Genomic DNA, 25,755 nt, shown 5'->3' on the forward strand with positions numbered 1-25,755 from the left:
CACCTCCATGGCACGAATCTGGTATTGCAGTACTTCCAGGAACGGTGCAGTGGCTCTCGGCCTTTTGGCTAAGAGCATTGGCGCAGAGTGATCCTTGATGTGTGCAAAGTGATCTCTGGCGTTTGTGATTTGACAAAGAATTGGAAAGATTGGCTACGAATAAAAAAAAAAGGCAGATAAATCCCCTGGACCTGATGGCTTGCATCCTAGGGTCTTAAGAGAAGTAGCGGCAGGGATAGTGGATGCATTGGTTGTAATTTACCAAAATTCTCTGGATTCTGGGGAGGTCCCACAGATTGGAAAACTGCAAATGTAATGCCCGTTTTTAAAAAAAGGAAGCAGACAAAAAGCAGGAAACTAAAGACCAATTAGTCTAACATCTGTGGTTGGGAAAATGTTGGAGTCCATTATTAAAGAAACAGTAGCAGGACATTTGGAAAAGCAAAATTCAGTCAGGCAGAGTCAGCATGAATTTATGAAGGGGAAGTCATGTTTGACAAATTTGCTGGAGTTCTTTGAGGATGTAACAAACAGGATGGATAAAGGGGAACCAGTGGATATGGTGTATTTGGACTTCCAGAAGGCATTTGACAAGGTGCCACATAAAAGGTTACTGCACAAGATAAAAGTTCACTGGGTTGGTGGTAATATATTAGCATGGATAGAGAATTGGCTAACTAACAGAGAGCTGGGATAAATGGATCATTCTCTGGTTGGCAACCAGTAACTAGTGGGGTGCTGCAGAGATCAATGCTGGGACCCCAATTATTTACAATCTATATTAATGACTTGAAAGAAGGGACTGAGTGTAATGTAGCCAAGTTTGCCGACGATACAAAGATGGGAGGAAAATCAATGTGTGAGGAGGACACACAAAAGGACATAGACAGGCTAAGTGAGTGGGCAAAAATTTGGCTGCTGGAGTATAATGTTGCAAAGTGTGAGGTCATGCACTTTGGCAGAAAAAAAAATCAAAGAGCAAATTATTGTTTAAATGGAGAAAGATTGCAAAGTGCTGCAGTACAGCAGGACCTGGGGGTACTTGTGCATGAAACACAAAAGGATAGTATGCAGGTACAGCAAGTGATCAGGAGGGAGAGATCGAGATCTATTCACTTCATACCTAGTAAACCTGTTAACAATCCAAACACAACACCACATTTATGGTGGCGGGAGGGGGGGTCATGCAATTGCGCTGGTGTAAGGGACTTCAGCTGGGGAGATCGCACTTGTGCTAGGGGGCAAGGGACTTCGGCTGGGGGGGCGGGACTTTGGCTGGCACTTGGTGGCTTCTGGGGAGATCTATCCTCTGTGGCTTCTGGAAGTTAAAGTGGATTAAGTTACAATTTGCAATATCAGTGAGAACTTTGAATGGGTGGTTCCAGTTACACATTCCAGAGAAACTTCAGGGTTTGACTTATCCTCCAAGGGGACCAATCAGACAAGGGGTGGCCATTTTTACAGTACAAATAAACACGTCCTAAAATAAAACAGAAAAAGGAGACTTGTGACAAATGTCAGGAGAAAGTCACTTAATAACCAGGAAGATTATGGAAAGTACAGGAGGGAATTGAAAAGGTTAATACAGGAGTAAAGAGAGATTATGAGAAAAGATTAGCAGGTAACATTAAATTGAACCCTAAAACATTTTATAAACATATAGTGTAAGCAGTTTGCTGGGGAAAAAGTTGGGCCTATTAATGACCCAAAGGGAAATCTTCATATAGAGGCAGAGGATGGCAAAAGTTTTTAACGAGTACTTTACATCTGTCTTCACAAAAGAAGCAGATGAGGTGAATGTTGCATTAGAAGAGGAATGTTCCCAATGTTGGGCAGGTCTGGAACCAGGGGCATAGTCTTGGGATGGAGGGTGGACCATTTGAGACTGAGATGGGGAGAAACTTATTCGCTCAGAGTTGTTGGCCTGTGGAATTCCCTGCTGCAGAGAGTTGTTGATGCCAGTTCATTGGATATATTAGATATGGCCCTTACGGCTAAGGGGATCAAAGGATATGGAGAGAAAGTGGGAAAGGGGTACTGAGGGAATGATCAGCCATGATCTTATTGAATGACGGTGCAGGCTCGAAGGGCCGAATGGCCTACTCCTGCACCTATTTTCTCAGTTTCTATTACTGAAAGGCAGTAACTCACCTGGTCCAGATGGAATGCATCCTAGGTTGCTGAAAGAAGCAAAGGTAGAAACAGCAGAGGCATTAGTCACAATCTTTCAATCCTCATTGGATACAGGAGTAGTGACTAATATTACATCTGTATTCAAAAGGAGAGGGAGATAAACCAGGAAATTACAGGCCAGTCAGCCTAATATTGGTGGTGGGGAAGTTATTGGAAATCATTATCAGGGAAAAAGGAAATACTGATTTGGAAAGGCATAGGTTAATTAAGGAAAACCAGCATGGATTTGTTAACAGTAAAATGTGTCTGATTAACTTAATTAAATTGTTTGACGAGGTAACAGAAGGTTGATCAAGATAGTGCAGTAGATGTGGTGTGTGTATATATGGACTTTTGGAGGGCATTCAACAAAGTGCCACACAGAAGACTTATTAGGAAGATGGAAGCCCATGGAATTAAGGGGAAAGTAGATACTAAATTGGTTTAGTGACAGGAAACAAATGGTGGTGGTGGATGGGAGTTTTGCAGACTAGGAGGTGGTTTGCAGTGTTGTGCCCCATGGGTGAGTTTTGGGTCCATTACTCATCGCAATTTTTATAAATGACCTAGACTCAGGTGTAGGGAGCAGCATTATACAGTTTGAAGATGATACAAAACTTGGCAAAGTAGTAGATCATGATTAGGATAGTTATAGGCTTCAGGATGGCAAAAATGGCAGAAGCATGGCAGATGGAGTGAAGGCAGAGAAGGCAAGGCAGAGAAACATGAATCGATGGACTTTGGGAGGACTAATATGGAAAGACAGTATGCTATAAATGGCACGATTATGAAAAGTGTAGATGAGCAGAGAGACCTTGGTGTCCATATACACAAACCCTTAAAGGTGGCAGGGCAAGTTGATAAGATGGTTTAAAAACACATATGGGTTACTTGAGTTTATAAATAGTGGAATGGAATATCAAAGCAAAGCAATCGTGCTAGAACTTTATAAATCACTGGTTAGGCACCACACTTCAGGAAAGATATAAAGGCATTAGAAAGGTTACAGAGGAGGTTTACCAGGATGTTACCAGGGATGAGGGACGGTTGTAAATGTTAGGACTGTTCTCCTTAGAACAGAGAAGATTAAGAGGTAACCTAATAGAGGTTGTCAAGATAAGTTTTGATGGAGTAAATAGGGAAAAAGTATTCCCTCTGGCAAGTGGGTCAATAACCAGAGGTTATAGATTCAAAATCGTTAGAAAAATATCTAGAGGAGAGATGAGCAGAATTGTTTTCATTCAGAGTGTTGTCGGGATCTGGAACACTCTACCTGAAAAGGTGGTGGAAGCTGATTCCAGAAATAATTTTAAAAGCGAGTTGGACAGGTACTTGAGGAACGTACAGGGTTACGGACAAGAGCGGGGATGTGAGACTGAGCATGACTGTTCTTTCAAAGATCCAACACAGGCACGACGGGCCGAATGGCCTCCTTCTTTGCTGTAACTTTCTAAAGGCCCCATTTTGGCCATGACTTGCTCCAATTTTTTTGGAGTAAGTTGGTTTTTCTGGCATAAGTTAAACGCCATTTTCCCCAATAAACTTGCTCCAGAGTAGCTCAGTTAGGTACGATTTTTTTTAGTTGAGTTTTTTTTTCCAAAAGAGGGCATTCCCAGCCACTTATGCCAGTTTTGGCCATTTATGCCATTTTGGCCAGCTAAAACTTACTCCAAATCGACTTGGGTCAGCTCTGAAAAACATTGCGGGCAGTTAAGAATTCGGCGCAGGTTAATACATTTAAAACACCAAGACTTACAAAGCCAAAAATAAGCATTCAAGAACAAATAAAAAATACAAAGAAGCTGAAAGAACCTGCACCAAGAGTTACAAAGCACTAAAAGGCCAAAAAGTAATAAGCAATCAATCAATAACAAATAAATAAAAAATAGAACTCCTACATTTATGCCAGAAACAAGTTTTTTTAAGTCCTCCCTCGACCCCGCCCCCCCCAATCAAAACTCTCCTCCTTCTCCACTCCCCGCCCCCCCCAATCAAAACTCTCCTCCTTCTCCACTCCCCCCCCCAATCAAAACTCTCCTCCTTCTCCACTCCCCCCCCAAATCAAAACTCTCCTCCTTCTCCACTCCCCCCCACAATCAAAACTCTCCTCCTTCTCCACTCCCCCCCACAATCAAAACTCTCCTCCTTCTCCACTCCCCCTCCCAATCAAAACTCTCCTCCTTCTCCACTCCCCCCCCAAATCAAAACTCTCCTCCTTCTCCACTCCCCCCCACAATCAAAACTCTCCTCCTTCTCCACTCCCCCCCACAATCAAAACTCTCCTCCTTCTCCACTCCCCCTCCCAATCAAAACTCTCCTCCTTCTCCACTCCCCCCCCCCCCCAAATCAAAAAATGTCCTCCTTCTCCACTCCCCCCACCCCCCCCCCCCAAATCAAAACTCTCCTCACTAAACAAAGCACAACCATCAATAAATAAAAAATAAAACTCAAGTCCTACCTCGGCCCGGGAAGTCAGCAGACCAGCCGGCCAGTGCAGGAGGCCACTCGGCTGGGGATAGGGGCTGCGAGCATCGGGTCCTGCTCACAGCCTGCAGGACATGCTGGAAGGGTGAGGGGCATGCACGCAGACCAGCTCGTTGGATATATTCAGGAGGGAGTTGGATATGGCCCTGATGGCTAAAGGGATCAAGGGGTATGGAGAGGAAGCAGGATAGGGGAACTGAGGTGAATGATCAGTCATGATATTATTGAATGGTGGTGCAGGCTCGAAGGGCCGAATGGCCTACTCCTGCACCTAGTTTCTATGTTTCTATGACTCCACTGCGCATGTGCGCAGCTGCTGGCAATGTTTTCTGCGCTGGGCTGTTACTCCGCACCCCCCACTGCACTATGTACACCACACTAGGACACTGGAGACTCGGCAGAGCGGGCAGGATGGGGCCATTTTTTTTCGGCGCTGTTTCTAGAGCGCAAAGTTGCCGCATTTAGGGTAAGTGCGCCAAAAAAAGGGGAAAATTGGGGCCTATGATGCTAATAATTCCAACAGGAAATTCAAGAGAAACTTCTTTACTCAGAGAATGTGGAACTTGCTATCACAGGGGGTGGTTGAGGTGAATAGCATGGCTGGATTTAAGGGAAAAGCTAGATAAGCATGTGAGGGAAAAGAAATAGAAGTAATAAAAACAGAAAATGCTGGAAATACTCAGCAGGTCAGGCAGTATCTGTGGAGAGAGAAACGGAGTTAACGTTTCAGGTCGATGACCCTTTTATTTCAGATTTCCAGCATTCACAGCATTTTGCTTTTGTATTAAGGAATAGAAGGATATGTCGATAGGGTGGGAGGAGGCTTGTGTGGAACATAAACACTGGCATAGTGCAGTTGGGCCGAATAACCTGTTTGTGCTGTAAATTCTATACAAAAACAAGTTCTCTGCCTTTCACTGGCCCTTTGTTATACGGAGCAGGGTAATCTTCGAAAGGGAAAAAGGAATAAATGCTTTTTTTTAAAAAAAAAGAACTGAACGTGAGCTTCTCCCTAATGGCAGCTTCATTATTTGACAGAAACGAACACTGAGAAATGGCACCACCACTGCGTGTTATTTTGCAACCATTCACACAGAATCATCTTTAAAGCTTTGCGACATCATAGGTAAGAGGTTTAGCCCAAACTTATTTGATAATGTCAGAGGAAGAAACCATCCCAACACAGTGGGTCTCTGTGCAAGTGAACGGTAGGGAGGGAAGTGGGGAGTGATCACCATTTGCCCAGCACCCCGTTTATACTGGTAGGCAAACCAAATGGAAAGTCCTGCCCATTGGCTGCCCGACATCTGTTCCACTCAATGTTCAAAGGCTGTGTACAGTGTCGGCCAGAATGGAGATGATTGGTAATTCCCCCATCCAATCACGCCTGGAGACCACACTGCTGTAAGTGACTGGGATTGATTCTCTGCAAGTAATTAGTATTATGTAACTCTCCTCCACTCTGCCTCTTGCTGGAGAAATAATCCTGCTTTTATCAGAAGACTCTGTTTGCCGTAGTGCGAAGAGACTCTTTAAAACAGACTCTGTTTGCTGTTTAAATAGACTCTGTTTGCTGTGAGTCCCGCCATAAGTCTTACCCCACTTCCAAGTCATTGGCTGGCACAGTGGTGTCAATACTCACTCTGATTTTTGAATGGGTCTCAAGATGGGTGGCCAGTACTCCCAGCTGAAAGAGGCAGGAACCGTATTTAAATTGAGGCCCTACACTCATTATAGGTCCCAAAATGATTTTCGTGGACCAATGGCCGAGGGATCACAGCAGGCTTCCCCAAAAGTGGGCCAGAAATGTTTTCATTAGATTTTTTGGAACAGAAGGAACAGGAGTGATCCTCCCGTCTGCACAAAGATACGTGGGCCCACTGACCCTCCCCCCGACTGTTGGTTGGCATAGAAACCGACTGATTTTCCACCTTACCTGTCCAGCAAGCTGCCTCTGAGCTCGCAGTTTGCTGACTACACGCTAACAAGACACAACCTTAAAGATGTTTTCGGGACCTCTCGTTGTGGTGGTCCGGCGGGAAGCACAACCACAGCGATTTACCACCCATCCTGATTAATGCATCAGGCGCAAACTTGCACCTTGGTTGTAACTCCTCCTCGGCAGAGCCAACGCAGTGTCCAGCACTCTTTGGGCACATTTTACTGATTGCGCCCCTAGTGGAAACTCCAGGCCTCTGTTTTTAAAAATCCCATAAACAGGTTTATGAAGACTAATTGATCTCTCCATGGTATTATTCATGAACAAGAATTAAAATTAAAATTGTACTTCACTTTTCCCGTATGTAACTAACTACATGTCTCATACTGCCCCATTTTCTCTCTCTCCTATTCTATTCTTTCATCTCTTTCTCTCTGGCTCCTAAACAGTTTGTTGTTGTGCTTGCAACTCTGTCTCTCTAATTCCCTATCCCTCCTTCCCTCAGCTGTACTCAGTCGGAAGCATTCTCACCTCTGAGTCAGAAGGTTGTGGGTTCCAATCCCACTCCAGGGACTTGAACACAAAAAATCCAGGCCGACACTCCCAGTGCATTCTGAGGGAGCACTGCACTGTCGGAGGTGCCGTCTTTCAGATGAGACATTAAACCGAGGCCCCGTCTGCTCTCAGGTGGACTTAAAAAATCCCATAACACTATTTCGAGGAAAGAGCAAGGGAGTTATCCCCGGTCTCCTGGCCAATATTTATCCTTCAATCAACAAAGCAGAAAAACAGATTATCTGGTCATTATCACATTGCTACTGTGGGAGCTTGCTTGTGCACAAATTGGCTGCTGCGTTTCCTACATTATAACAGTGACTACATTCCAAAAGTACATCATTGGCTGTAAAGCGCTTTGAGCTGTCCGGTGGTCATGAAAGGCGCTTTATAAATCCAAGTCTTTTTTTCTCATTCTCCTTTGGCCTCTATATATTCCTCACAGTTTCTCTTTCTATGTGGGTCACTGGGTGCTCCCCCCCCTTCTATATGTCTCCCACTCTGTATCGGATAATTCTCTCTCAACGTATTTTCATTTATTCTCTGCATTCTTTTCTTTCACTTCCTAGAGATCTGGAGGTAGACCTGAGCTTCTTATTGTTGATTTAATTGAAGCAACTATTGACACCACTGTCAGCCAATGAGTTGGAAGTGGGGCAGGAATACAGCAAACAGAGTCAATTTACTCAGCAAACAGCAAACAAGGGTTACGGGGAGCGGGCGGGGAAATGGAGCTGAGTCCATGATCAGATCAGCCATGATCTTATTGAACAGCAGAGCAGGCTCGAGGGGCCGTATGACCTACTCCTGTTCCTATTTCTAATGGTCTTAAATGCGCTATATGAATGTAAGTTGTTATTATTGTTAAGTCAAAGACATCCCATCAACTAACAAGAAGCCAGTTTGTAGGAGGGAGTGATGAAGTGCTTCTTCTCTCATCCCCTCCCCCCACTTCAAGAAGCGTGAGATTAAGTCGGGCTAACGGGGGTGAGCGAGGCAGATTTCCCGGGGTTACCAGGTGGAAAATGGAAATGTGGAAGAAGTTGTCTCATCCCCCTCGTGGATCAGGATTTTCATCATAGCACAAATGCAACAAATTGCAAACCCTGAACTACCACTCCACTGCAATTCCATCCCCCTTTGGTGGTTGAATTCCTGCTCTACTATTGGAGATATGCCTTTATCAATAATCTCTACAAATATATATAGATTTAGTGTTGCCAATATCAGAAGTAATAAGAAAGAAAGACTTGCATTTATATAGCACCTTTCACAACATCCCAAAGCGCTTTGCAGTCAATGAAGCGTAGTAATGTAGGAAATGCGGCAGCCAATTTGCACATAGCAAGGTCCCACAAAGCGATGATAACCAGATAATCTGTTTTTGGTGATGCTGGTTGAGGGATAAACATTGACCAGAACACTGGGGAGAACTCCCCTATTTTTCTTCGAAATAGCAACTTGGGATCTTTTATGTCCACCTGAGAAACCGCAGCCCCATCTGCTCTAACATCTCTGTCGAAAGACGGCACCTCCGACAGTGCAGCACTCCCTCAATACTGCACTGGGAGTGTCAGCCTAGAGTTTTGTGCTCAAGTGTCTGGAATGGGACTTGAACCCACAATTTCTGACTCATTGGCGAGATTGGTAGCTGACAGTAATCAGATGTATAATATATATATATATATAATGAAGTTTTGCTGATAAATTAATTGATATATATTTACCAGTTGAAAAATGAACTGCCTTCATGCACAAAAGCCCACAGTGGTCTATTCAGTAGAATGCTTTTACTGATAACCAGGGTATAACAGATATTATAGCATTACATTGCAGAATGAGAGACATTTCTGTTGGATACAAAGCTGTGAATGAATAGTGCTTTTTATTTCTCTTTTGTACAGATAAATTTGGCCAACGTGCTTTTGTGGGTAAAGTTTGTATGGACATTAATGACCTGTTTCTTACATATAAAGAGACATCAAGGGAAGCTGTGAGTGAAACAGAAAGGTAATGCTCTTCCTACGAATCATACTGTGTTGTTGAGTTTTAAACAGGTAGTCATTTGATTTTGCTTCCTTTGACTAAATTGCATTACCATGGTAACCACTCTGGAGACTGTTCCCAACTGGATTTGCTTGGCTTCATCGTAATGGGCCAAATCTTGCTGGAGTGGGGCATTTCGCAACGAGCCCTGTTAGTTAGACTTCTTCCCGCACACTTCAGCTCAAATTGTTTGTGCTATAACTTGCTGAAAGTGTGAGCTGATAACGGGACATCTGGGACCTCCGTGAACGATGGGACCAACAGTCTATCTCCTTAACCAATGAGATTTAAGGAATGAGAAAGAAACAGAGGAACGACGGAGAAGGAAATCAGTGGGTTAGAGTCAAATCAGGCACAAAGAGAAATAAGGAGGGGGAAAGAGTGGATTAAGAGAGAGGGAGAAAATAAGAGACAGAAAAGAAAATTAAAAAAATAATTTTAAACATTTCAAATCTGATATTTTTTAAATCTCTAACAATTTACTACATGCAGGAATGAGACTGCACAGTTTAAATTGTTCCCATTCTGGGCCAGAAAGGTTGATTGGCATTGCATTAACAATTATCACGTTGTTAAAAAAGGTACTTCTGCTATTAATTACCAGCCCTAGCTTTCTGTGGCAAATTTAATGGATCATTCATGTACAAATAATGGAGGTTCAGGGCAAGATGTTATTTGTGTGAAGCAATCAGTAGAGCAGCATAAATTGACCAGCTAGTTCTGGAGATTCGCAACTTTTCATCCCCTGAACTCGCGAGCTGATTTGCACATTAATAATGGCGTATGTTGTTAACACACCATTATTGTTCCAGCACGATCCAGCTTAGTGTTGTAGTCATTACTCAATGAAATATAAAATAGAAGCTCAGTTAGGTCTTAAAGATTTTACCTCAGTTGTGACTGTCAGCAATTCATTAACTTTTCAATTGTTACTAACTGATAAGGATGCAAGGGGTCAATTTTTCTTGAGTCAAGACCGAATGAATGAACCATTTCCACAGAAAATGTCAACAAAAGAAGGGGCAGAGATGCCCGATGCCAGGTCTCCACTCCCATTATGTTGCCGCTGCATTTCCGGTGCTTCCCCACAGGATCAGAACTAAGTCTGTACCTGCAATGGGAACATAGTAACTTAGGAACAGGAGTAGGCCATTCAGCCCAGATGGTGGCTGGTTGCCATGGAAAGGAAGTGGGAAGAAGGTGTTCCCAGCCCTCCCACCTCACTCTCCTGCAACTTTGTCCAAAAGGCACCCATTTGCATGAGTGTCTGAAGAAGCTGTCAGTGGGTCTTCTACCTGGGACACCTTGGGATCAGAAATTGTGCAGGGGTCAAGGTGGCGAGGCAAGGCATTCTGCAAAGATTAGCGGCACTTTTTTTTAAGTATCCCAACAACCAACACTTGAAACAGATGATCTAGTCATTTATTTCATTGCAGTTTGTTGGATCTTGCTATGCACAAATTGGCTGGTGTGTTCTTACATTGCAACAGTGACTACTCTTCAAAAAGTACTTCATTGGCTGTAAATTGCTTTGGGACGTCCAAAGGTCGTGAATGACGCTATAGAAATGCAAGTTCATTCTTTTTTTTTCTCCGGGATTGGAACCACCAACCAAATGCACTCCAGGTATCGAGTGCCAGCTTCCTGGAAAATCAGAAGCCGAGGCCAATAATGTACCTGAGGCATTTGGTTCATGGTAATGTGATCCAAGCACAAAATGACTGGCAATCCGTACGATAGGCTCATTAGGCTCCTGAGATAAACTTAAATAAGATGCTGCTGTTGGCCAATACTGCGGCTCTGATCTTCCCACCATGTCCTGAGAGATGTGCCAGGGCAACAACCAATTATGTAAGTGGACTAACCTTGCATTATCCAATGAAGTCAACCTAATTCTATTTGGGCATATATATTCCTCCAACTCTGGCCTCTTGCGTATCCGCAATTTTAATCGCTCCACCATTGGCGGCTGTGCCTTCAGCTGCCTGATCACTAAGCTCAGGAATTCCCTCCCTAAACCTCGCCACCTCGCTACTCATTTTTTCTCCTTTTAAGGAGTTCTTTAAAAACCTATCTCTTTGAACAAGCTTTTGGTCACCTCTCCTAATATCTCTATGTGGCTCGGTTTCAAATTTTGTCTGATAACATGCCTGTGAAGCACCTTGGGATGTTTTACTACATTAATGGTGCTATATAAATACAAGTTGTTGTTGTTATTAAAGGCACTCTGGGAGCGAAATTGGGTTCCTTTGCGCCTCCAGTTAGTGCCTCCAGGGGACGATAACGGGGAGCAAATGGTTTGGTGACTGGGCGTGGCGAGATCAGCGAGTCCCGTCATATTCGGCGGGAGCTTTGCGGTGGCAGTATGCTGTTCCCCCATCTCTGGCGAAAACACCAACGACTGCAGGAGGCATGCATTGGGCAGCCAGCCGCTTCAAAGCGAGGAGGACAAGGTAAGTAAAAAAAAAACATGGTCCCTTCTCTCTCGCAGCTTTTTTCTGTGAGTTGCTGCCCGCGATTGATCAGTCCGGCACTCTGCTTGGGGCTTATCACGCAGGATCGCATCTGCCGTCGTGAAGGTAAATTTTCTTTTCTTCGAAGAGCTTGCAGCGATGACCCTTCCCTTTAAGGGAGGGAAGGAGCCTTTCAACTTGGCAGCGCTGCACATGTTCTGCCTCCACATGCAGCGCTCCTCCACCCACCGTCCCGCCTGCTGCCGATTATGCTCCAGGAAGGATGTGGAGCACTTGATTTAGCGCTCCACTTCCTTCTTGGAGTGCAAGTGCCAAATTTTTTGAAACATAGAAACATAGAAAATAGGAGCAGTAGTAGGCCATTCGGCGCTTCGAGTCTGCACCACCATTCAATATGATCATGGCTGATCCTCTATCTCAACACCATATTCCCGCCTTTTCCCCATACCCCTTGATGCCTTTTTGTTTCTCGAAATCTATCTACCTCCCTCTTAAATATATTCGGTGACTTGGCCTCCACAGCCTTCTGTGGTAGAGAATTCCACAGGTTCACCCCCTCTGAGTGAAAACATTTCTCCTCATTTTGGTTCTACATTTCCTACCCTGTATCCTGAGACTTTGACCCCTTGTTCTAGACTTCCCAGCCAGGGGAAACATCCTCCCTGCATCCAATCTATCCAACCCAGTCAGAATTTTATACATTTCAATGAGATCCCCTCTCATTCTTAACTCTAGTGAATACAGGCCTAGTCGACCCAATCTCTCCTCATACGACAGTCCTGCCATCCCAGGAATCAGTCTGGTGAACCTTCGCTGCACTCCCTCCATGGCACGTATATCCTTTCTTGGTTAAGGAGACCAAACTTGCATACAATACTCCAGGTGCGGTCTCACCAAGGCCCTGTATAACTGTAGTAAGACATCCTTGCTCCTGTACTCAAATCCTCTTGCAATGAAGGCCAACATTCCATTTGCCGCCTTAACTGCTTGCTGCACCTGCATGTTTGCTTTCAATGACTGGTGTACAAGGACACCCAGGTCCCTCTGTACATCGACACTTCCTAAGCCATCAACATTTAAATAATACTTTGTCCTTATATTTTTCCTATCAAAGTTGATAGCTTCACATTTATCCACATTATACTGCATCTGCCATGTGTTTGCCCACTCACTCAACCTATCTAAATCGCCTTGCAGCGTCTTTGCATCCTCCTCATAACTCACAATTCCACCTAATTTTGTGTTGTCAGCAAACCTGCAAATATTACATTTGGTTCCCTCATCTCAAAATATATATAATATATATGTGTATATATATATGACTAGCTGGGGCCCAAGCACTGATCTCTGCCTGCCAGCCTGAAAAAGACCCGTTTATTCTGACTCACTGTTTCCTGTCAGTTAACCAATTTTCAATCCATGCCAATACATTACCCCTAATCCTATGTGCTTTAATTTTACACACTAACCCCTTATGTGGGACTTTATCAAAGGCCTTCTGAAAATCCAAATACACTACATTCACTGGTTCTCCCTTATCTATTTCAGTTACATCCTCAAAAAAACTCCAGTAGGTTTGTAAAACATGATTTTCCTTTCATAAATCCATGTTGATTTTGTTTAATCCTGTTGATATTATCTAAGTGTGCCGTTATCACATCCTTTATAATTGACTCCAGCATTTTCCCTACTACTGATGTCAGGCTAACCGGTCTGTAGTTCCCCAGTTTCTCTCTCCCTCCCTTTTTTAAATAGTGAGGTTACATTTGCCATCCTCCAATCTGCAGGAACTGTTCCATAATCTATAGAATTTTGAAAGATGACAACCAATGCATCTACTATTTCCATGGCTACCTCCTTTTTAGTACTCTGGAATGCAGATCATCAGGCCCTGGGCATTTATCGGCCTTCAGTCCCATTAGTTTCTCCAGCACTATTTTCTTACTAATAATCATTTCCTTTAATTCCTCTAGCTCACTAGATCTTGGTTCCCTAGCATCTGGGACGTTATTTGTGTCCTCTTCCGTGAAGACAGAACCGAAGTATTTATTTAATTTTTCTGTCATTTCCTTGTTCCCCGTTACAAATTCTCCTGTTTGTCTGTAAAGGACCTACATTTGTCTTCACTAATGTTTTTCTTTTTATATACTTGTAGAAACTTTTGCAGTCGGTTTTTATGTTCCTGGCACTAATTTTTCAAATTTTTAAAAGTTAATGCACCAAATGGAACGATACCCAATCGCATCCTCTATATAAATGTAACTTCTTGTTGTATCACCTCCATTCTTGGGCTGCCTTATTGGCCTTATCAATGAAGATAAACTGGAATGGTGGCATGGTTGTAACATGGATTTTTCTTTATTTTGCCAATTTTCTCCCTTTCCCCACCTGCCTTGACAGCACTGACTCATTCTTGGAATTGAAGGGATTGTGCCTCAAAGCTTCACCCAACTCTACATTTTCCTTGTAAGTTTTGGCGAGCTTCTCGGCCACAGGGAGGGAGAGGCATCACAACAGATCTTGTCTTCAACCAGAGCCCCATCACCGGCATTTCTAACAGAGCGATCAAATGTGGGAACCATAGCCGGCATTCACTGCCTAATCAAAGGGGTCAATATTAACCCCTCCCCCTACCCCCACCACGACAAAGCAGCCCATTTGATTGGCACCCCATCCACCACCTTAAACATTCACTCCCTCCACCACCAGCGCATTGTGGCTGCAGTGTGTACCATCTACAAGATGCACTGCAGGAACTCACCATGGCTTCTTCGATATCACCTCCCAAACCTGCCAGCTTTACCACCAAGAAGGACAAAGGCAGCAGGCGCGTGGAAACATCACCACCTGTAAGCTCCCTTTCAAGTCGCACACCATTCTGACTTGCAAATATATCGTCACTGGGTGAAAATCCTGGCACTCCCTCCCTAACAGCACTCTGGGAGTACCTTCACCACATGGACTGCAACGGCTCAAGAAGGTGGCTCACCACCATCTTCTCGGCAATTAATGATGGGCAATGAAGCTGGCCTTGCCAGCGATGCCCACATCCCAGGAATTATTGAAAAATAATGACGGCAGGGAGATGGGGGTTTAAAAATAAGTCAGGCTCCCACAGTGCAATTGGGGTGCCTAATTTAAATGTAACCATTGTAGACCGGGTTTTTCCCATCGCTACCGCACTCACCTTTTCATCTCTCCATATCAGGGCCTCGCCACCACTCTGCACCATTTTTTGGCCTATGCTGTCTTTTTTGGAGCAGACTAAAATCTGCAAGTTTCGCCAAAGTTGCTGCACCATTCTAAACTAGATACGTCCGATTTTGTTTTTAGCTCCCGATATTTTTATATCACTGGGGGCGGAACCTGCTGGGTGCGCCATTTCTGGCCATTTAAGCAAGTTTGGCCAAGTACAATTTTTTTTTTCTAAAACGACACACTGTACCCTTCTGAAAAACCTTACCTACACATAAGGAAATCGGCACAGAGAAGAGAAAATCGGCGGAGAGAAGCCGCCATTGTTTCAGTGGAGCTGAAGATACAGCACGGTGGTGGGGCTTTTCGGCCCAGGATGGCAGTGGGCCGGTGCGGAGTCCTTTTGGCCCGGCGGGCGGCAGGGTTGGTGCTTTCGGCCCGGGATCGGTGCGGGGTCCCTTCGGCCCGGGGTGGGGAGGGAGGGGTTGGTGCTTTCGGCCCGGGATAGGTGCGGAGTCCCTTCGGCCCGGGGTGGGGGTGGTGCTTTCGGCCCGGATTGTAGCGGCACTGGCACTGTAGAAGTGAAAATAATCCATACATACTAAAAAGGAATTTCACATTGTTTCATATATTAAGATTTCAGTCTATTGTCCCAAATCTCACTTAGAGATCAATTTTACAGAGGGGAAATGCTTTATTTGTACCTCAACCCTTCAGAGTGTCCCTTGTTACCCTGGCAATGTCAGTTTTTCGGTGCAGATCTTAAGCTCCACCCACAGAGCTTAAGGATATCTGCGCCACTCCTAAATGAAAGGGTATGTCGGCGAAACTGAACTTTTTTTTGGCCACTAAAAATCGGATGTACCACTACAACTGTGCCAAAAAAAAGTCCACATGGAATTTTGAGCCCAAAGACTCTGAGGCCCATTGTAGCAGGCCTACCAATGCCACCTCAGCTAAGATGAGCTAACTGCAGCCTGTGCTGGCTTTTTGAAAGAGCTATCCAATTAGTCTCGCAGCTTCAAGACTAAGGTCAGCCAATGCAGATTATATTTAAACTATATTAACAATGTCAAGCATTAACAGATCCAGATTTCTGATAAAATATGACAGCAAACACTTTTTCTCCATTATGCATTGTCATTTTATTAGTGGTTGGATTCTTGGAAGTTATCATCTATAGCAGGGCTTATGCAATCATTGTCCCCTTTCAATTGTTGGGCTGTGAAGAAGAAACCATTGGGAGACAGACAAAGAAATTGATCTGACAATTGGATAATAGGACCCTTCAATCTAACAACGAGATTTGTAGAGGCGCTGTTTAAAGTTATGTTGTCTGCAAACCACAATCATCTAAGCCAATTCAGGATTATTAGAATTCCATAAATGTCCATAAACACAAGTGAACTGATGTCATAAACTTGCCATTCCCCTAAACACAAGTAACCAAGCTGACACATTCCAGACCATTATAGATAAGGCTGACTGACCCTTACACATTCTACTATTTTACTTACCTGTGAAGATACCCTTGCTTTAAAATCCCCTTAAACAATGTAGAACCTATGCTCAGCAGAAAGCTCTTTTAACTTTTAACTCATCGTATGCTGATTTCACAGACAGCCCAGAAAAATAGTGAGGTACCCAGGTAGTATGAACCCTTGTTCCCACAAGAATTACCATTACATTATTCATTTTTATCTTCTGTAATACACTGGATATCAGAGGACAAACCTACGTGAATCCAAAACATCCAGATCATTGTTCCAGATTACCGAGCAACACGGTGGAGTTGGCAATTGTTAATATAAAAAAAACTCCCAATCTGACAATAAATTGCATTTATATAGCGCCTTTAACATAGTAAAATGTCCAAAGGTGTTTCACAGGAGCGTTGTCAAACAATTTTGACACCAAGCCACGTAAGGGAATATTAGGACAGGTTACCAAAAGCTTGGTCAAAGAGGTAGGTTTTAAGGAGGGTTTTAAAGGAGTAGAGAGGTAGGGAGGGAATTCCGAAGTTTATGGCCTTGGCAGATCATAGATCAACCATTCACAATGGTGTATTGGTGACACATTCACTGGTAGCATAAGCACTATGCTCATGGGTAAGCTAGTAAATATCCCATTCACAACATGCTTACTTGAATGGGGGAGGGGTCTGACCATTGCTGACCATTACTTGTGTGATAAATTAAATATTTAATGGCTCACCAATCGCACATCCTCTTGTGTCTTAAGAATTGTTTCACATGTAATTGGTGCAGGATGTTGAACGTATATGATAATACACATATGCTGATATTGAATATTTATTGTTCTACACAGATTTGTTGCTGAACTGACCAAGCGAAAGGTGAGACAGACACACTTAGACTAAGCTGTTTAAAATATCTGGGTCATAAGAACTGTTGGTGAACATTTTAATGTAATCTATACCTAAGAGTAAAAGCAAAATATTGCAGATGATGGAAATCTTGAAGTAAAAACAGAAAATGCTGGAAATATTCAGCAGGTCAGGCAGCATCTGTGGAGAGAGAAACAATGTTAACGTTTCAGGACAACTTTTCATCAGAACATGGAAGAATTTAAGCAAGTACTGAGGCAGAGAAAAAGGGAGGTAGGAAAGAACAAAAGGGAAGATCTGTGATAGGCTGGAAGGCAGGAGAGATTAAATAACAAAAAGGATGATGGTGCAAGGCAAAAAGAGCTGGTAATGGGACAAGTAAAGAAACAAAAGGTGGGAACAGAGGAGGTAAAAATGCCAATAGCGGAATCATGTCTGAGAAAATGGAAGCCATGGTTATAATCTCAAATTGTTGAACTTAATCTCCCTGTTGTGGTCCTCTTAGGTGTTCATTAATAAACACTAATGCAAATACAAAGTACAAATAGAAATTTAGTATACTGTATTTGCTGCTCACGATGCGATCACCTCTACTTGGGGAAACCAAACGCAGATTGGGTGATTGCTTTGTTGAACACCTCCGTTCAGTCCGCAAGCATGACACTGAGCTTCCGGTCGCTTGCCATTTTAATTCTCCATCCCACTCCCACTCTGACCTCTCTATCCTCATCCTCCTACACTGTTCCAGTGAAGCTCAATGGAAGCTCAAGGAACAACACCTCCTCTTTCAATTAGGCACTTTACAGCCTTCCGGACTCAACATTGAGTTCAACAATTTCAGATCATAACCACTGCTCCCATTTTTTTTGGTCAGCAGGTGTTGGTAATTGTTACATATGTAACCCCTGGAAACCTGTATCACACCACCACCAAAGGGCCTACCTGTTGGAGTCCCAAGGGATCCCAGCATCCCTTGGGAGCACTGTATATAAGCAGGCCTCCTATGCTGTACCAGCACTCTGGAGTTCAATTAAAGGAGCTAAGGTCACACTTACTCATTGCATACAGTACTCAGTTCCATCCTTTTATTATGAGCAAAATAATTGGTGACGAGGTAACGAACAACAGCACCAAAATGCAAAGAACTGCTGGTATCCTGGAGAAATTCTCAGAAGGGGAAGATTGGGAGGCCTTCGTGGAGAGACTCGACCAATACTTCGTGGCCAATGAGCTGGAAGAGGACGAGAACGCTGCCAAATGAAAGGCGATTCTCCTTACCATCTGTGGGGCAACAACCAATGGCCTGATGAAGATTCTTCTAGCTCTGGTGAAACCAACAACCAAATCCTATGAAGAATTGTGTACGCTGGTCCGGGAGTACCTAGATCCGAAGGAAAGCATTTTGATGGCGAGGTATCGGTTCTACAAGTGTCAGAGGACCAGGAAGTGGCGAGTTTCATCGCCGAACTAAGGCGCCTTGTAGGACATTGCGAATTCGATGGATTCCTTGAACATATGCTAAGAGACTTTTTTGTGCTTGGCATTGGCCATGAGGTTATCCTTCACAAACTATTGACTGTTGAAACACCGAATCTGAGCAAAGCCATAACGATAGCCCAGGCATTTAAGTCCACCAGTGATAACACCCAACAAATTTTGCAGCATAAAGAGATTTCGGCTAGTACTGTACACAAAGTAACTTCGTTTTCAAGCAGGAATATACATGGCAGAACATACACGCCGGCTGCTGCACGACCTCAGATGACCCAGAGTCCGCCATCAATCGTTAATGTGAGGCAGTTAATAAGAACATAAGAATTAGGAACAGGAGTAGGCCATCTAGCACCTCGAGCCTGCTCCGCCACTCAACAAGATCATGGCTGATCTGGCCGTGGACTCAGCTCCACTTACCCGCCCGCTCTCCATAACCCTTAATTCCCTTATTGGTTAAAAATCTATCTATCTGTGATTTTGAATACATTCAATGAGCTAGCCTCAACTGTTTCCTTGGGCAGAGAATTCCACAGATTCACAACACTCTGGGAGAAGAAATTCCTTCTCAACTCTGTTTTAAATTGGCTCCCCCGTATTTTGAGGCTGTGCCCCCTAGTTCTAGCCTCCTCAACCAGTGGAAACAACCTTTCTGCCTCTATCTTGTCTATCCCTTTCATTATTTTAAATGTTTCTATAAGATCACCCCTCATCCTTCTGAACTCCAACGAGTAAAGACCCAGTCTACTCAATCTATCATCATAAGGTAACCCCCTCATCTCCGGAATCAGCCTAGTGAATCGTCTCTGTACCCCCTCCAAAGCCAGTATATCCTTCTTGAATAAGGTGACCAAAACTGCACGCAGTACTCCAGGTGCGGCCTCACCAATACCCTATACAGTTGCAGCAGGACCTCCCTGCTTTTGTACTCCATCCCTCTCGCAATGAAGGCCAACATTCCATTTGCCTTCCTGATTACCTGCTGCATCTGCAAACTAACTTTTTGGGATTCATGCACAAGGACCCCCAGGTCCCTCTGCACCGCAGCATGTTGTAATTTCTCCCCATTCAAATAATATTCCCTTTTACTGTTTTTTTTTTCCCCAAGGTGGATGACCTCACATTTTCCGACATTGTATTCCATCTGCCAAACCTTAGCCCATTCGCTGAACCTATCTAAATCTCTTTGCAGCCTCTCTGTGTCCTCTACACAACCCGCTTTCCCACTAATCTTTGTGTCATCTGCAAATGTTGTCACACCACACTCTGTCCCCTCTTCCAGGTCATCTATGTATATTGTAAACAGTTGCGATCCCTGTGGCACACCACTAACCACCGATTTCCAACCCGAAAAGGACCCATTTATCCCGACTCTCTGCTTTCTGTTAGCCAGCCAATTCTCTATCTATGCTAATACACTTCCTCTGACTCCGCGTACCTTTATCTTCTGCAGTAACCTTTTGTGTGGCACCTTATCGAATGTCTTTTGGAAATCTAAATACACCACATCCATCGGTACACTTCTATCCACCATGCTCGTTATATCCTCAAAGAATTCCAGTAAATTAGTTAAACATGATTTCCCCTTCATGAATCCATGTTGCGTCTGCTTGATTGCACTATTCCTATCTAGATGTCCTGCTATTTCTTCCTTAATGATAGCTTCAAGCATTTCTTGCCTTGTTGGCGTTGTGGAGGTGATCATCGGGCCCCATCAATGCCGCTTTGAACACTATACGTGCAATGGCTGCAGAACAATGGGACACCTCCAGCGAATGTGCAGGTGAGCTGCAAACCCTGCAAACCACCATGTTGCAGAGGAAGATTGATCCATGGTGGATCAGGCTGAACTAGAGACTCAAACCAAGGCAGCAAACATGTATGGGGCACACACCTTCACCACGAAATGTCCACCGATTTATGTTAAAAGTTGAACTGAACGGAATTCCAATATCCATGGAACTGGACACTTGTGCGAGTCAGTTTATAATGAGCAAAAAGGCCTTCAACAGGCTGTGGTGCAACAAGGCACACAGGCCCAAGCTCAGCCCCAATCACACCAAGCTAAGAACTTACACCAAAGAGCTGATCCCTGTAATTGGCAGCGCAGAAGTAAAAGTCTCCTATGCTGAAGCAGTGCACGAACTCCCACTATAGATCGCGGCAGGGGATGGCCCCACACTGTTCGGCATAAGCTGGCTGGGAAAAATCCGCTGGAACTGGGACGACATCCGAGCTCTTTGTCCGTTGACGACGCCTCATGTGCCCAGGTTCTGAGCAGATTCCCATCGTTGTTCGAGCCAGGCATTGGGAGTTTCTCTGGGGCGAACGTGCAGATCCACTTGGTTCCCGGTACATGACCCATCCACCACAAGGCACGGGCGGTAAGGTACATGATGCGAGAGAAAGTGGAAATTAAGCTGGACAGGCTGCAGCAAGAAGGCATCATCGCGCCAGTGGAATTCAATGAGTGGGCTAATCTGATTGTCCCGGTACTTAAAGGTGATGGCACGGTCAGAATTTGTGGGGACTATAAAGTAACGATTAACTGTTTTTCGCTACAGGACCAGTACCCACTACCCAAGGCAGACGACCTATTTGCGACCCTGACTGGAAGAAAGACGTTCACCAAGTTGGACCGGACCTCGGCCGACATGACACAGGAGCTGGAGGAATCTTCGAAAGGCTTCACCTGCATCAACAGGCACAAAGGTCTGTTCATCTATAACAGATGTCCATTTGGGATTTGTTCAGCCGGGGCAATTTTCCAACGGAACATGGAGAGCCTGCTAAAGTCAGCTCCATGCACCGTGATTTTCCAGGACGTCATACTGGTCACAGGTCGGGACATCATCGAACACTTGAAGAATCTGGAAGAGGTTCTAAGTTGGCTAGATTGCGTGGGACTCGGGTTGAAACGCTCGAAGTGTGTTTTCCTGGCGCTAGAGGTCAAGTTCTTAGGAAGAAGAATCGCAGCAGACGGCATCAGACCCACCGACGCCAAGACGGAGGCCATCAAGAACGCGCCGAGACCACAGAATGTGATGGAGCTGCGGTCGTTCCTGGGACTCCTCAATTTTTTCGGTAATTTCCTACCCGGGTTAAGCACCTTGCTAGACCCCTTACATGTGCTACTACGCAAGGGAGACAACTGGGTATGGAGGAATTCACAAGAGGCTGCCTTTGAGAAAGCCAAAAATCTGTTACATTCAAACAAACTGCTTGTTCTGCATAACCCATGTAAACGATTAGTGCTAGCTTGCGATGCAACGTCATACGGGGTTGGGTGTGTGTTACAACAGACTAACAAATCGGGGATTTTGCAACCAGTCGCCTATGCATCCAGGAGTCTGTCCAAGGCTGAAAGGGCCTACAGCATGATTGAAAAAGAAGCTCTGGTGTGCGTTTACGGGGTGAAAAAAATGCACCAGTATTTGTTTGGTCACAAGTTTGAGCTAGAAACTGACCATAAGCCGCTCATATCGCTATTCTCAGAACAAAGGGATTAACACCAATGCCTCTGCCCGGATCCAAAGATGGGCGCTCACGCTATCGGCATACAACTATGTAATCCGCCACTGACCGGGCACACACAACTGCACTGATGCTCTCAGTCGGCTACCATTGCCCACCACCGGGGTAGAAATGGCACAGCCTGCAGACTTGCTCATGGTGCTGGATGCATTCGAAAATGAAAAGTCAGCCGTTACGGCCTGCCAGATCAGGACCTGGACCAGCCAGGATCCTTTACTGTCCCTTGAAAAAATCTGTGTCCTCCATGGGAGCTGGTCCAGCGTCCCAGCGGAAATGCAGGAAGAGATTAAGCCGTTCCACAGGCGCAAAGACGAAATGTCCTTACATGCGGACTGTCTTTTGTGGGGTAATCACGTGGTCTTGCCCAAGAAAGGCAGAGAAACGTTCATACGCGACCTACGCAGCACCTACCCAGGCATAGTAATGATAATGATGAAATCCATAGCCAGATCCCATGTGTGGTGGACCGGCATCGACTCAGATTTAGAGTCATGCATGCGCCAGTGCAACACTTGTTCTCAACTGAGCAATGCACCCAGAGAGGCACTGCTAAGTTTGTGGTCGTGGCCCTCCAAACCGTGATCTAAGATCCATTTTGACTTTGTGGGCCCATTTCCAGGCAAAATGTTCTTGGTTGTTATGAATGCTTATTCAAAATTGCTTGAATGTGTAATAATGTGTAATGTCTGTAAGCACGTCCACTACCACCATCGAAAGCCTATGAGCCATGTTTGCCACACTTGGTCTGCCTGATGTCCTTGTCAGCGACAATGGGCCATGTTTCACCAGTGCTGAATTCAAGGAATTCATGACCCGCACTGGGATCAAGCACGTCACATCTGCCCCGTTCAAGCCTGCATCCAACGGCCAGGCAGAACGGGCAGTTCAAACCATGCAAAGCTTGAAATGCATGTCGGAAGGCTCTCTGCAGACCCAACTGTCCCGAGTACTGCTCAGTTACCGCACCAGACCCCACTTGCTCACCAGGGTTCCCCCAGCTGAGCTGCTCATGAAAAGGGCACTCAAAACTAGGCTCTCTCTTGTCCACCCTGATCTCCATGATCACGTCGAGGGCATCCTTTGTTATGAGCATAATAGTAATGGTTCTACTGTCGCCATTTACAGCTCCTCTGTTCCCATCTTTTTTGTTTCTTTACTTGTCCCATTACCACCCCCTTTTGCCATTTACTTTTTTATGCCTTCCACCCAATCACAGACCTACCCCTTTTGTTCTTCCCTCCCCTCCACCTTTCCCTGCCTCTGTACTTGCTTAAAATCTGTTATATTTCTAACTTCTTCCATTTCTGACAAAGGGTCATTGACCTAAAACATTAACTCTCTGTTTCTCTCTCCACAGATGCTGCCTGACCTGCTGAGCGCTTCCAGTATTTTCTGTTTTTTTAATTATAATTGAAAAGTGTATTTTAAATGTATAGGGGATGAATTTCCTCACCATTTCAATGTTGGTAGTAATGTATAACTGGGGTACAGTACTGGTGAGTACAGGTACTGAGTCAGATTCTAGCTCTCCAAGTGCTGCGTTGGCTGAGATCAGCACGGACTGAATGCCGCCGGGGAGAGGCCTGGATGCCGCCAGGGGCCCAAGTGCAAGCTGGGTGTGTTGAGCAATAGTTTTGGGTAGTTTCCTGTGTTGTCCTGGGCCAGTCCCGGAGTCCCTGTGGGGTTAACGAACGCCTCATGACTCTTCAACTCACCCTATTCCGGAGCCAATGTGCTACAATCATCAGTGCGCACGCCCCAACACTCAATGCAACGGATGAGACCAAAGAGGGTTTTTATTCCAACCTCGCAACATCCCTGTCCCGCATCCGACAAATTGATCCTCCTAGGTGACTTCAACGCCAGGGTCAGCAAAGACACAACCCTCTGGGGAAGCGTGATTGGCAGAGAGGGGGCCCGGAAAGCGAACTCCAGTGGTACCCTACTCCTGACAAAATGTCTAGAACATGAACTTCTCATCACCAACACCCTGTTCCACCAGCGGGACAAATACAAGGCATCGTGGCAACACTCACGCTCCAAACACTGGCACCTACTCGATTATATCATCGTCTGAGCCAGGGATCGCAAGGATGTGCACATCATCCGCGCCATGACAAGAGCTGACGAACACCGCCTAATCCGATCCATCATCGACATTAACATAGCCCCAAAGCAGAGGGGACAGCAGAAGCAGTGTCACAAAAAAGTCAATGCTGGGGCACTTGAAGACCCAGCTAAGAGAACCCTATACAGCCAGCGCCTCACAGCTAACCTGGTGTGCCTTGATGACCAGGAGATGCTGAATGTCCACAGCGCTTGGTCTACCCTCCAGGCCTCCATAACCAGTGCCTGTGAAGATTCACTTGGTCACTCAACCAGAAAACACCAGGACTGGTTTGATGAGAATAATCAGGAGATCCAAGAACTAATAGATCGCAAGCGCAGAGCATTTCTGAGCCTCAAGCAACAACCCAACTCGGGAACAGCAAAGCAATATTACAGATGGCTCAAGCTGAAGTCCAACAAAAAACCCGGGACCTAAAGAACAGGCGGTGGATGGAGATAGCACAGGAGATACAACAACTGGCCGACGGCCACGATATGCGAGGATTCTTCATCGCAGTTAAGGCCACCTATGGTTCAAACTCCCAAGGCCCCACCCCACTGCTGGCCAAGAACAGGGAAACACTCATCAAGGACACCGAGGCTGTCAGGACCCGTTGGAAGGAGCACTTCGAATATCTCTTCAATCGAGACTCTGCCTTTGACTTGAGTGTTCTCAACTCCATCCCGCAGCATGCTACCTTCCACCACCTCAGTGAAACCCCAACACTGCACAAGGTAGGAAAAGCCATAAAACAGCTCAAGAATAACAAGGCTACGGGAGCGGATGGAATCCCTGCTGAGGCGCTAAAGTATGGCGGAGAGGCACTGTTGGCGCGGATACATGACCTCAACTCTCTCATCTGGAGGGAGGAGAGATGCAGTGATCGTGACCATCTTTAAAAAAGGGGACAAGTCCAACTGCGGCAATTACAGGGGAATCTCCCTGCTATCAGCCACTGGGAAAGGTGTCGCAAGAGTTCTCCTAAACCGTCTTCTCCCTGTGGCCGAGGAGCTCCTCCTGGAGTCACAGTGCGGATTTCGTCCCCTACGGGGCACAACGGACATGATCTTTGCAGCACAACAGCTGCAGGAAAAATGCAGGGAGCACCGCCATCTCTTTATATATGGCCTTTTGCGACCTTACAAAGGCCTTTGACACTGTCAACCGCGAGGATCTATGGAGCGTCCTCCTCCATTTCAGATGCCCCCAAAAGTTTGTCAACATCCTTTGCCAGCTCCACGACGACATGCAGGCCGTGATCCTTACTAATGGATCCATTACAGACCCAATCCACGTCCGGACCGGGGTCAAACAGGGCTGCGTCATCGCTCCAACCCTCTTAATCTTCCTCGCTGCCATGCTCCACCTCAGTCAACAAGCTCCCCGCTGGAGTGGAACTAAACTACTG

The 25,755-nt window shown here is 45.2% G+C and overlaps 1 protein-coding gene across 1 annotated transcript in view; it reads left to right on the top strand.

The window, feature by feature from the left end:
- The window catches only part of gda (guanine deaminase), a 93,186-nt gene that overhangs the window by 17,073 nt on the left and 50,358 nt on the right, over positions 1-25,755 (top strand). Inside the window, exons 4-6 of the mRNA XM_070877054.1 lie at positions 5,695-5,782; positions 9,055-9,160; positions 17,194-17,221. Of these exons, the coding sequence (XP_070733155.1) occupies positions 5,695-5,782; positions 9,055-9,160; positions 17,194-17,221 (222 nt within the window). The remainder of the gene's footprint in view (positions 1-5,694; positions 5,783-9,054; positions 9,161-17,193; positions 17,222-25,755) is intronic.

Source organism: Pristiophorus japonicus, chromosome 1 (genome assembly GCF_044704955.1).
Source record: "Pristiophorus japonicus isolate sPriJap1 chromosome 1, sPriJap1.hap1, whole genome shotgun sequence".
NCBI classification, from domain to species: Eukaryota; Metazoa; Chordata; class Chondrichthyes; family Pristiophoridae; genus Pristiophorus; species Pristiophorus japonicus.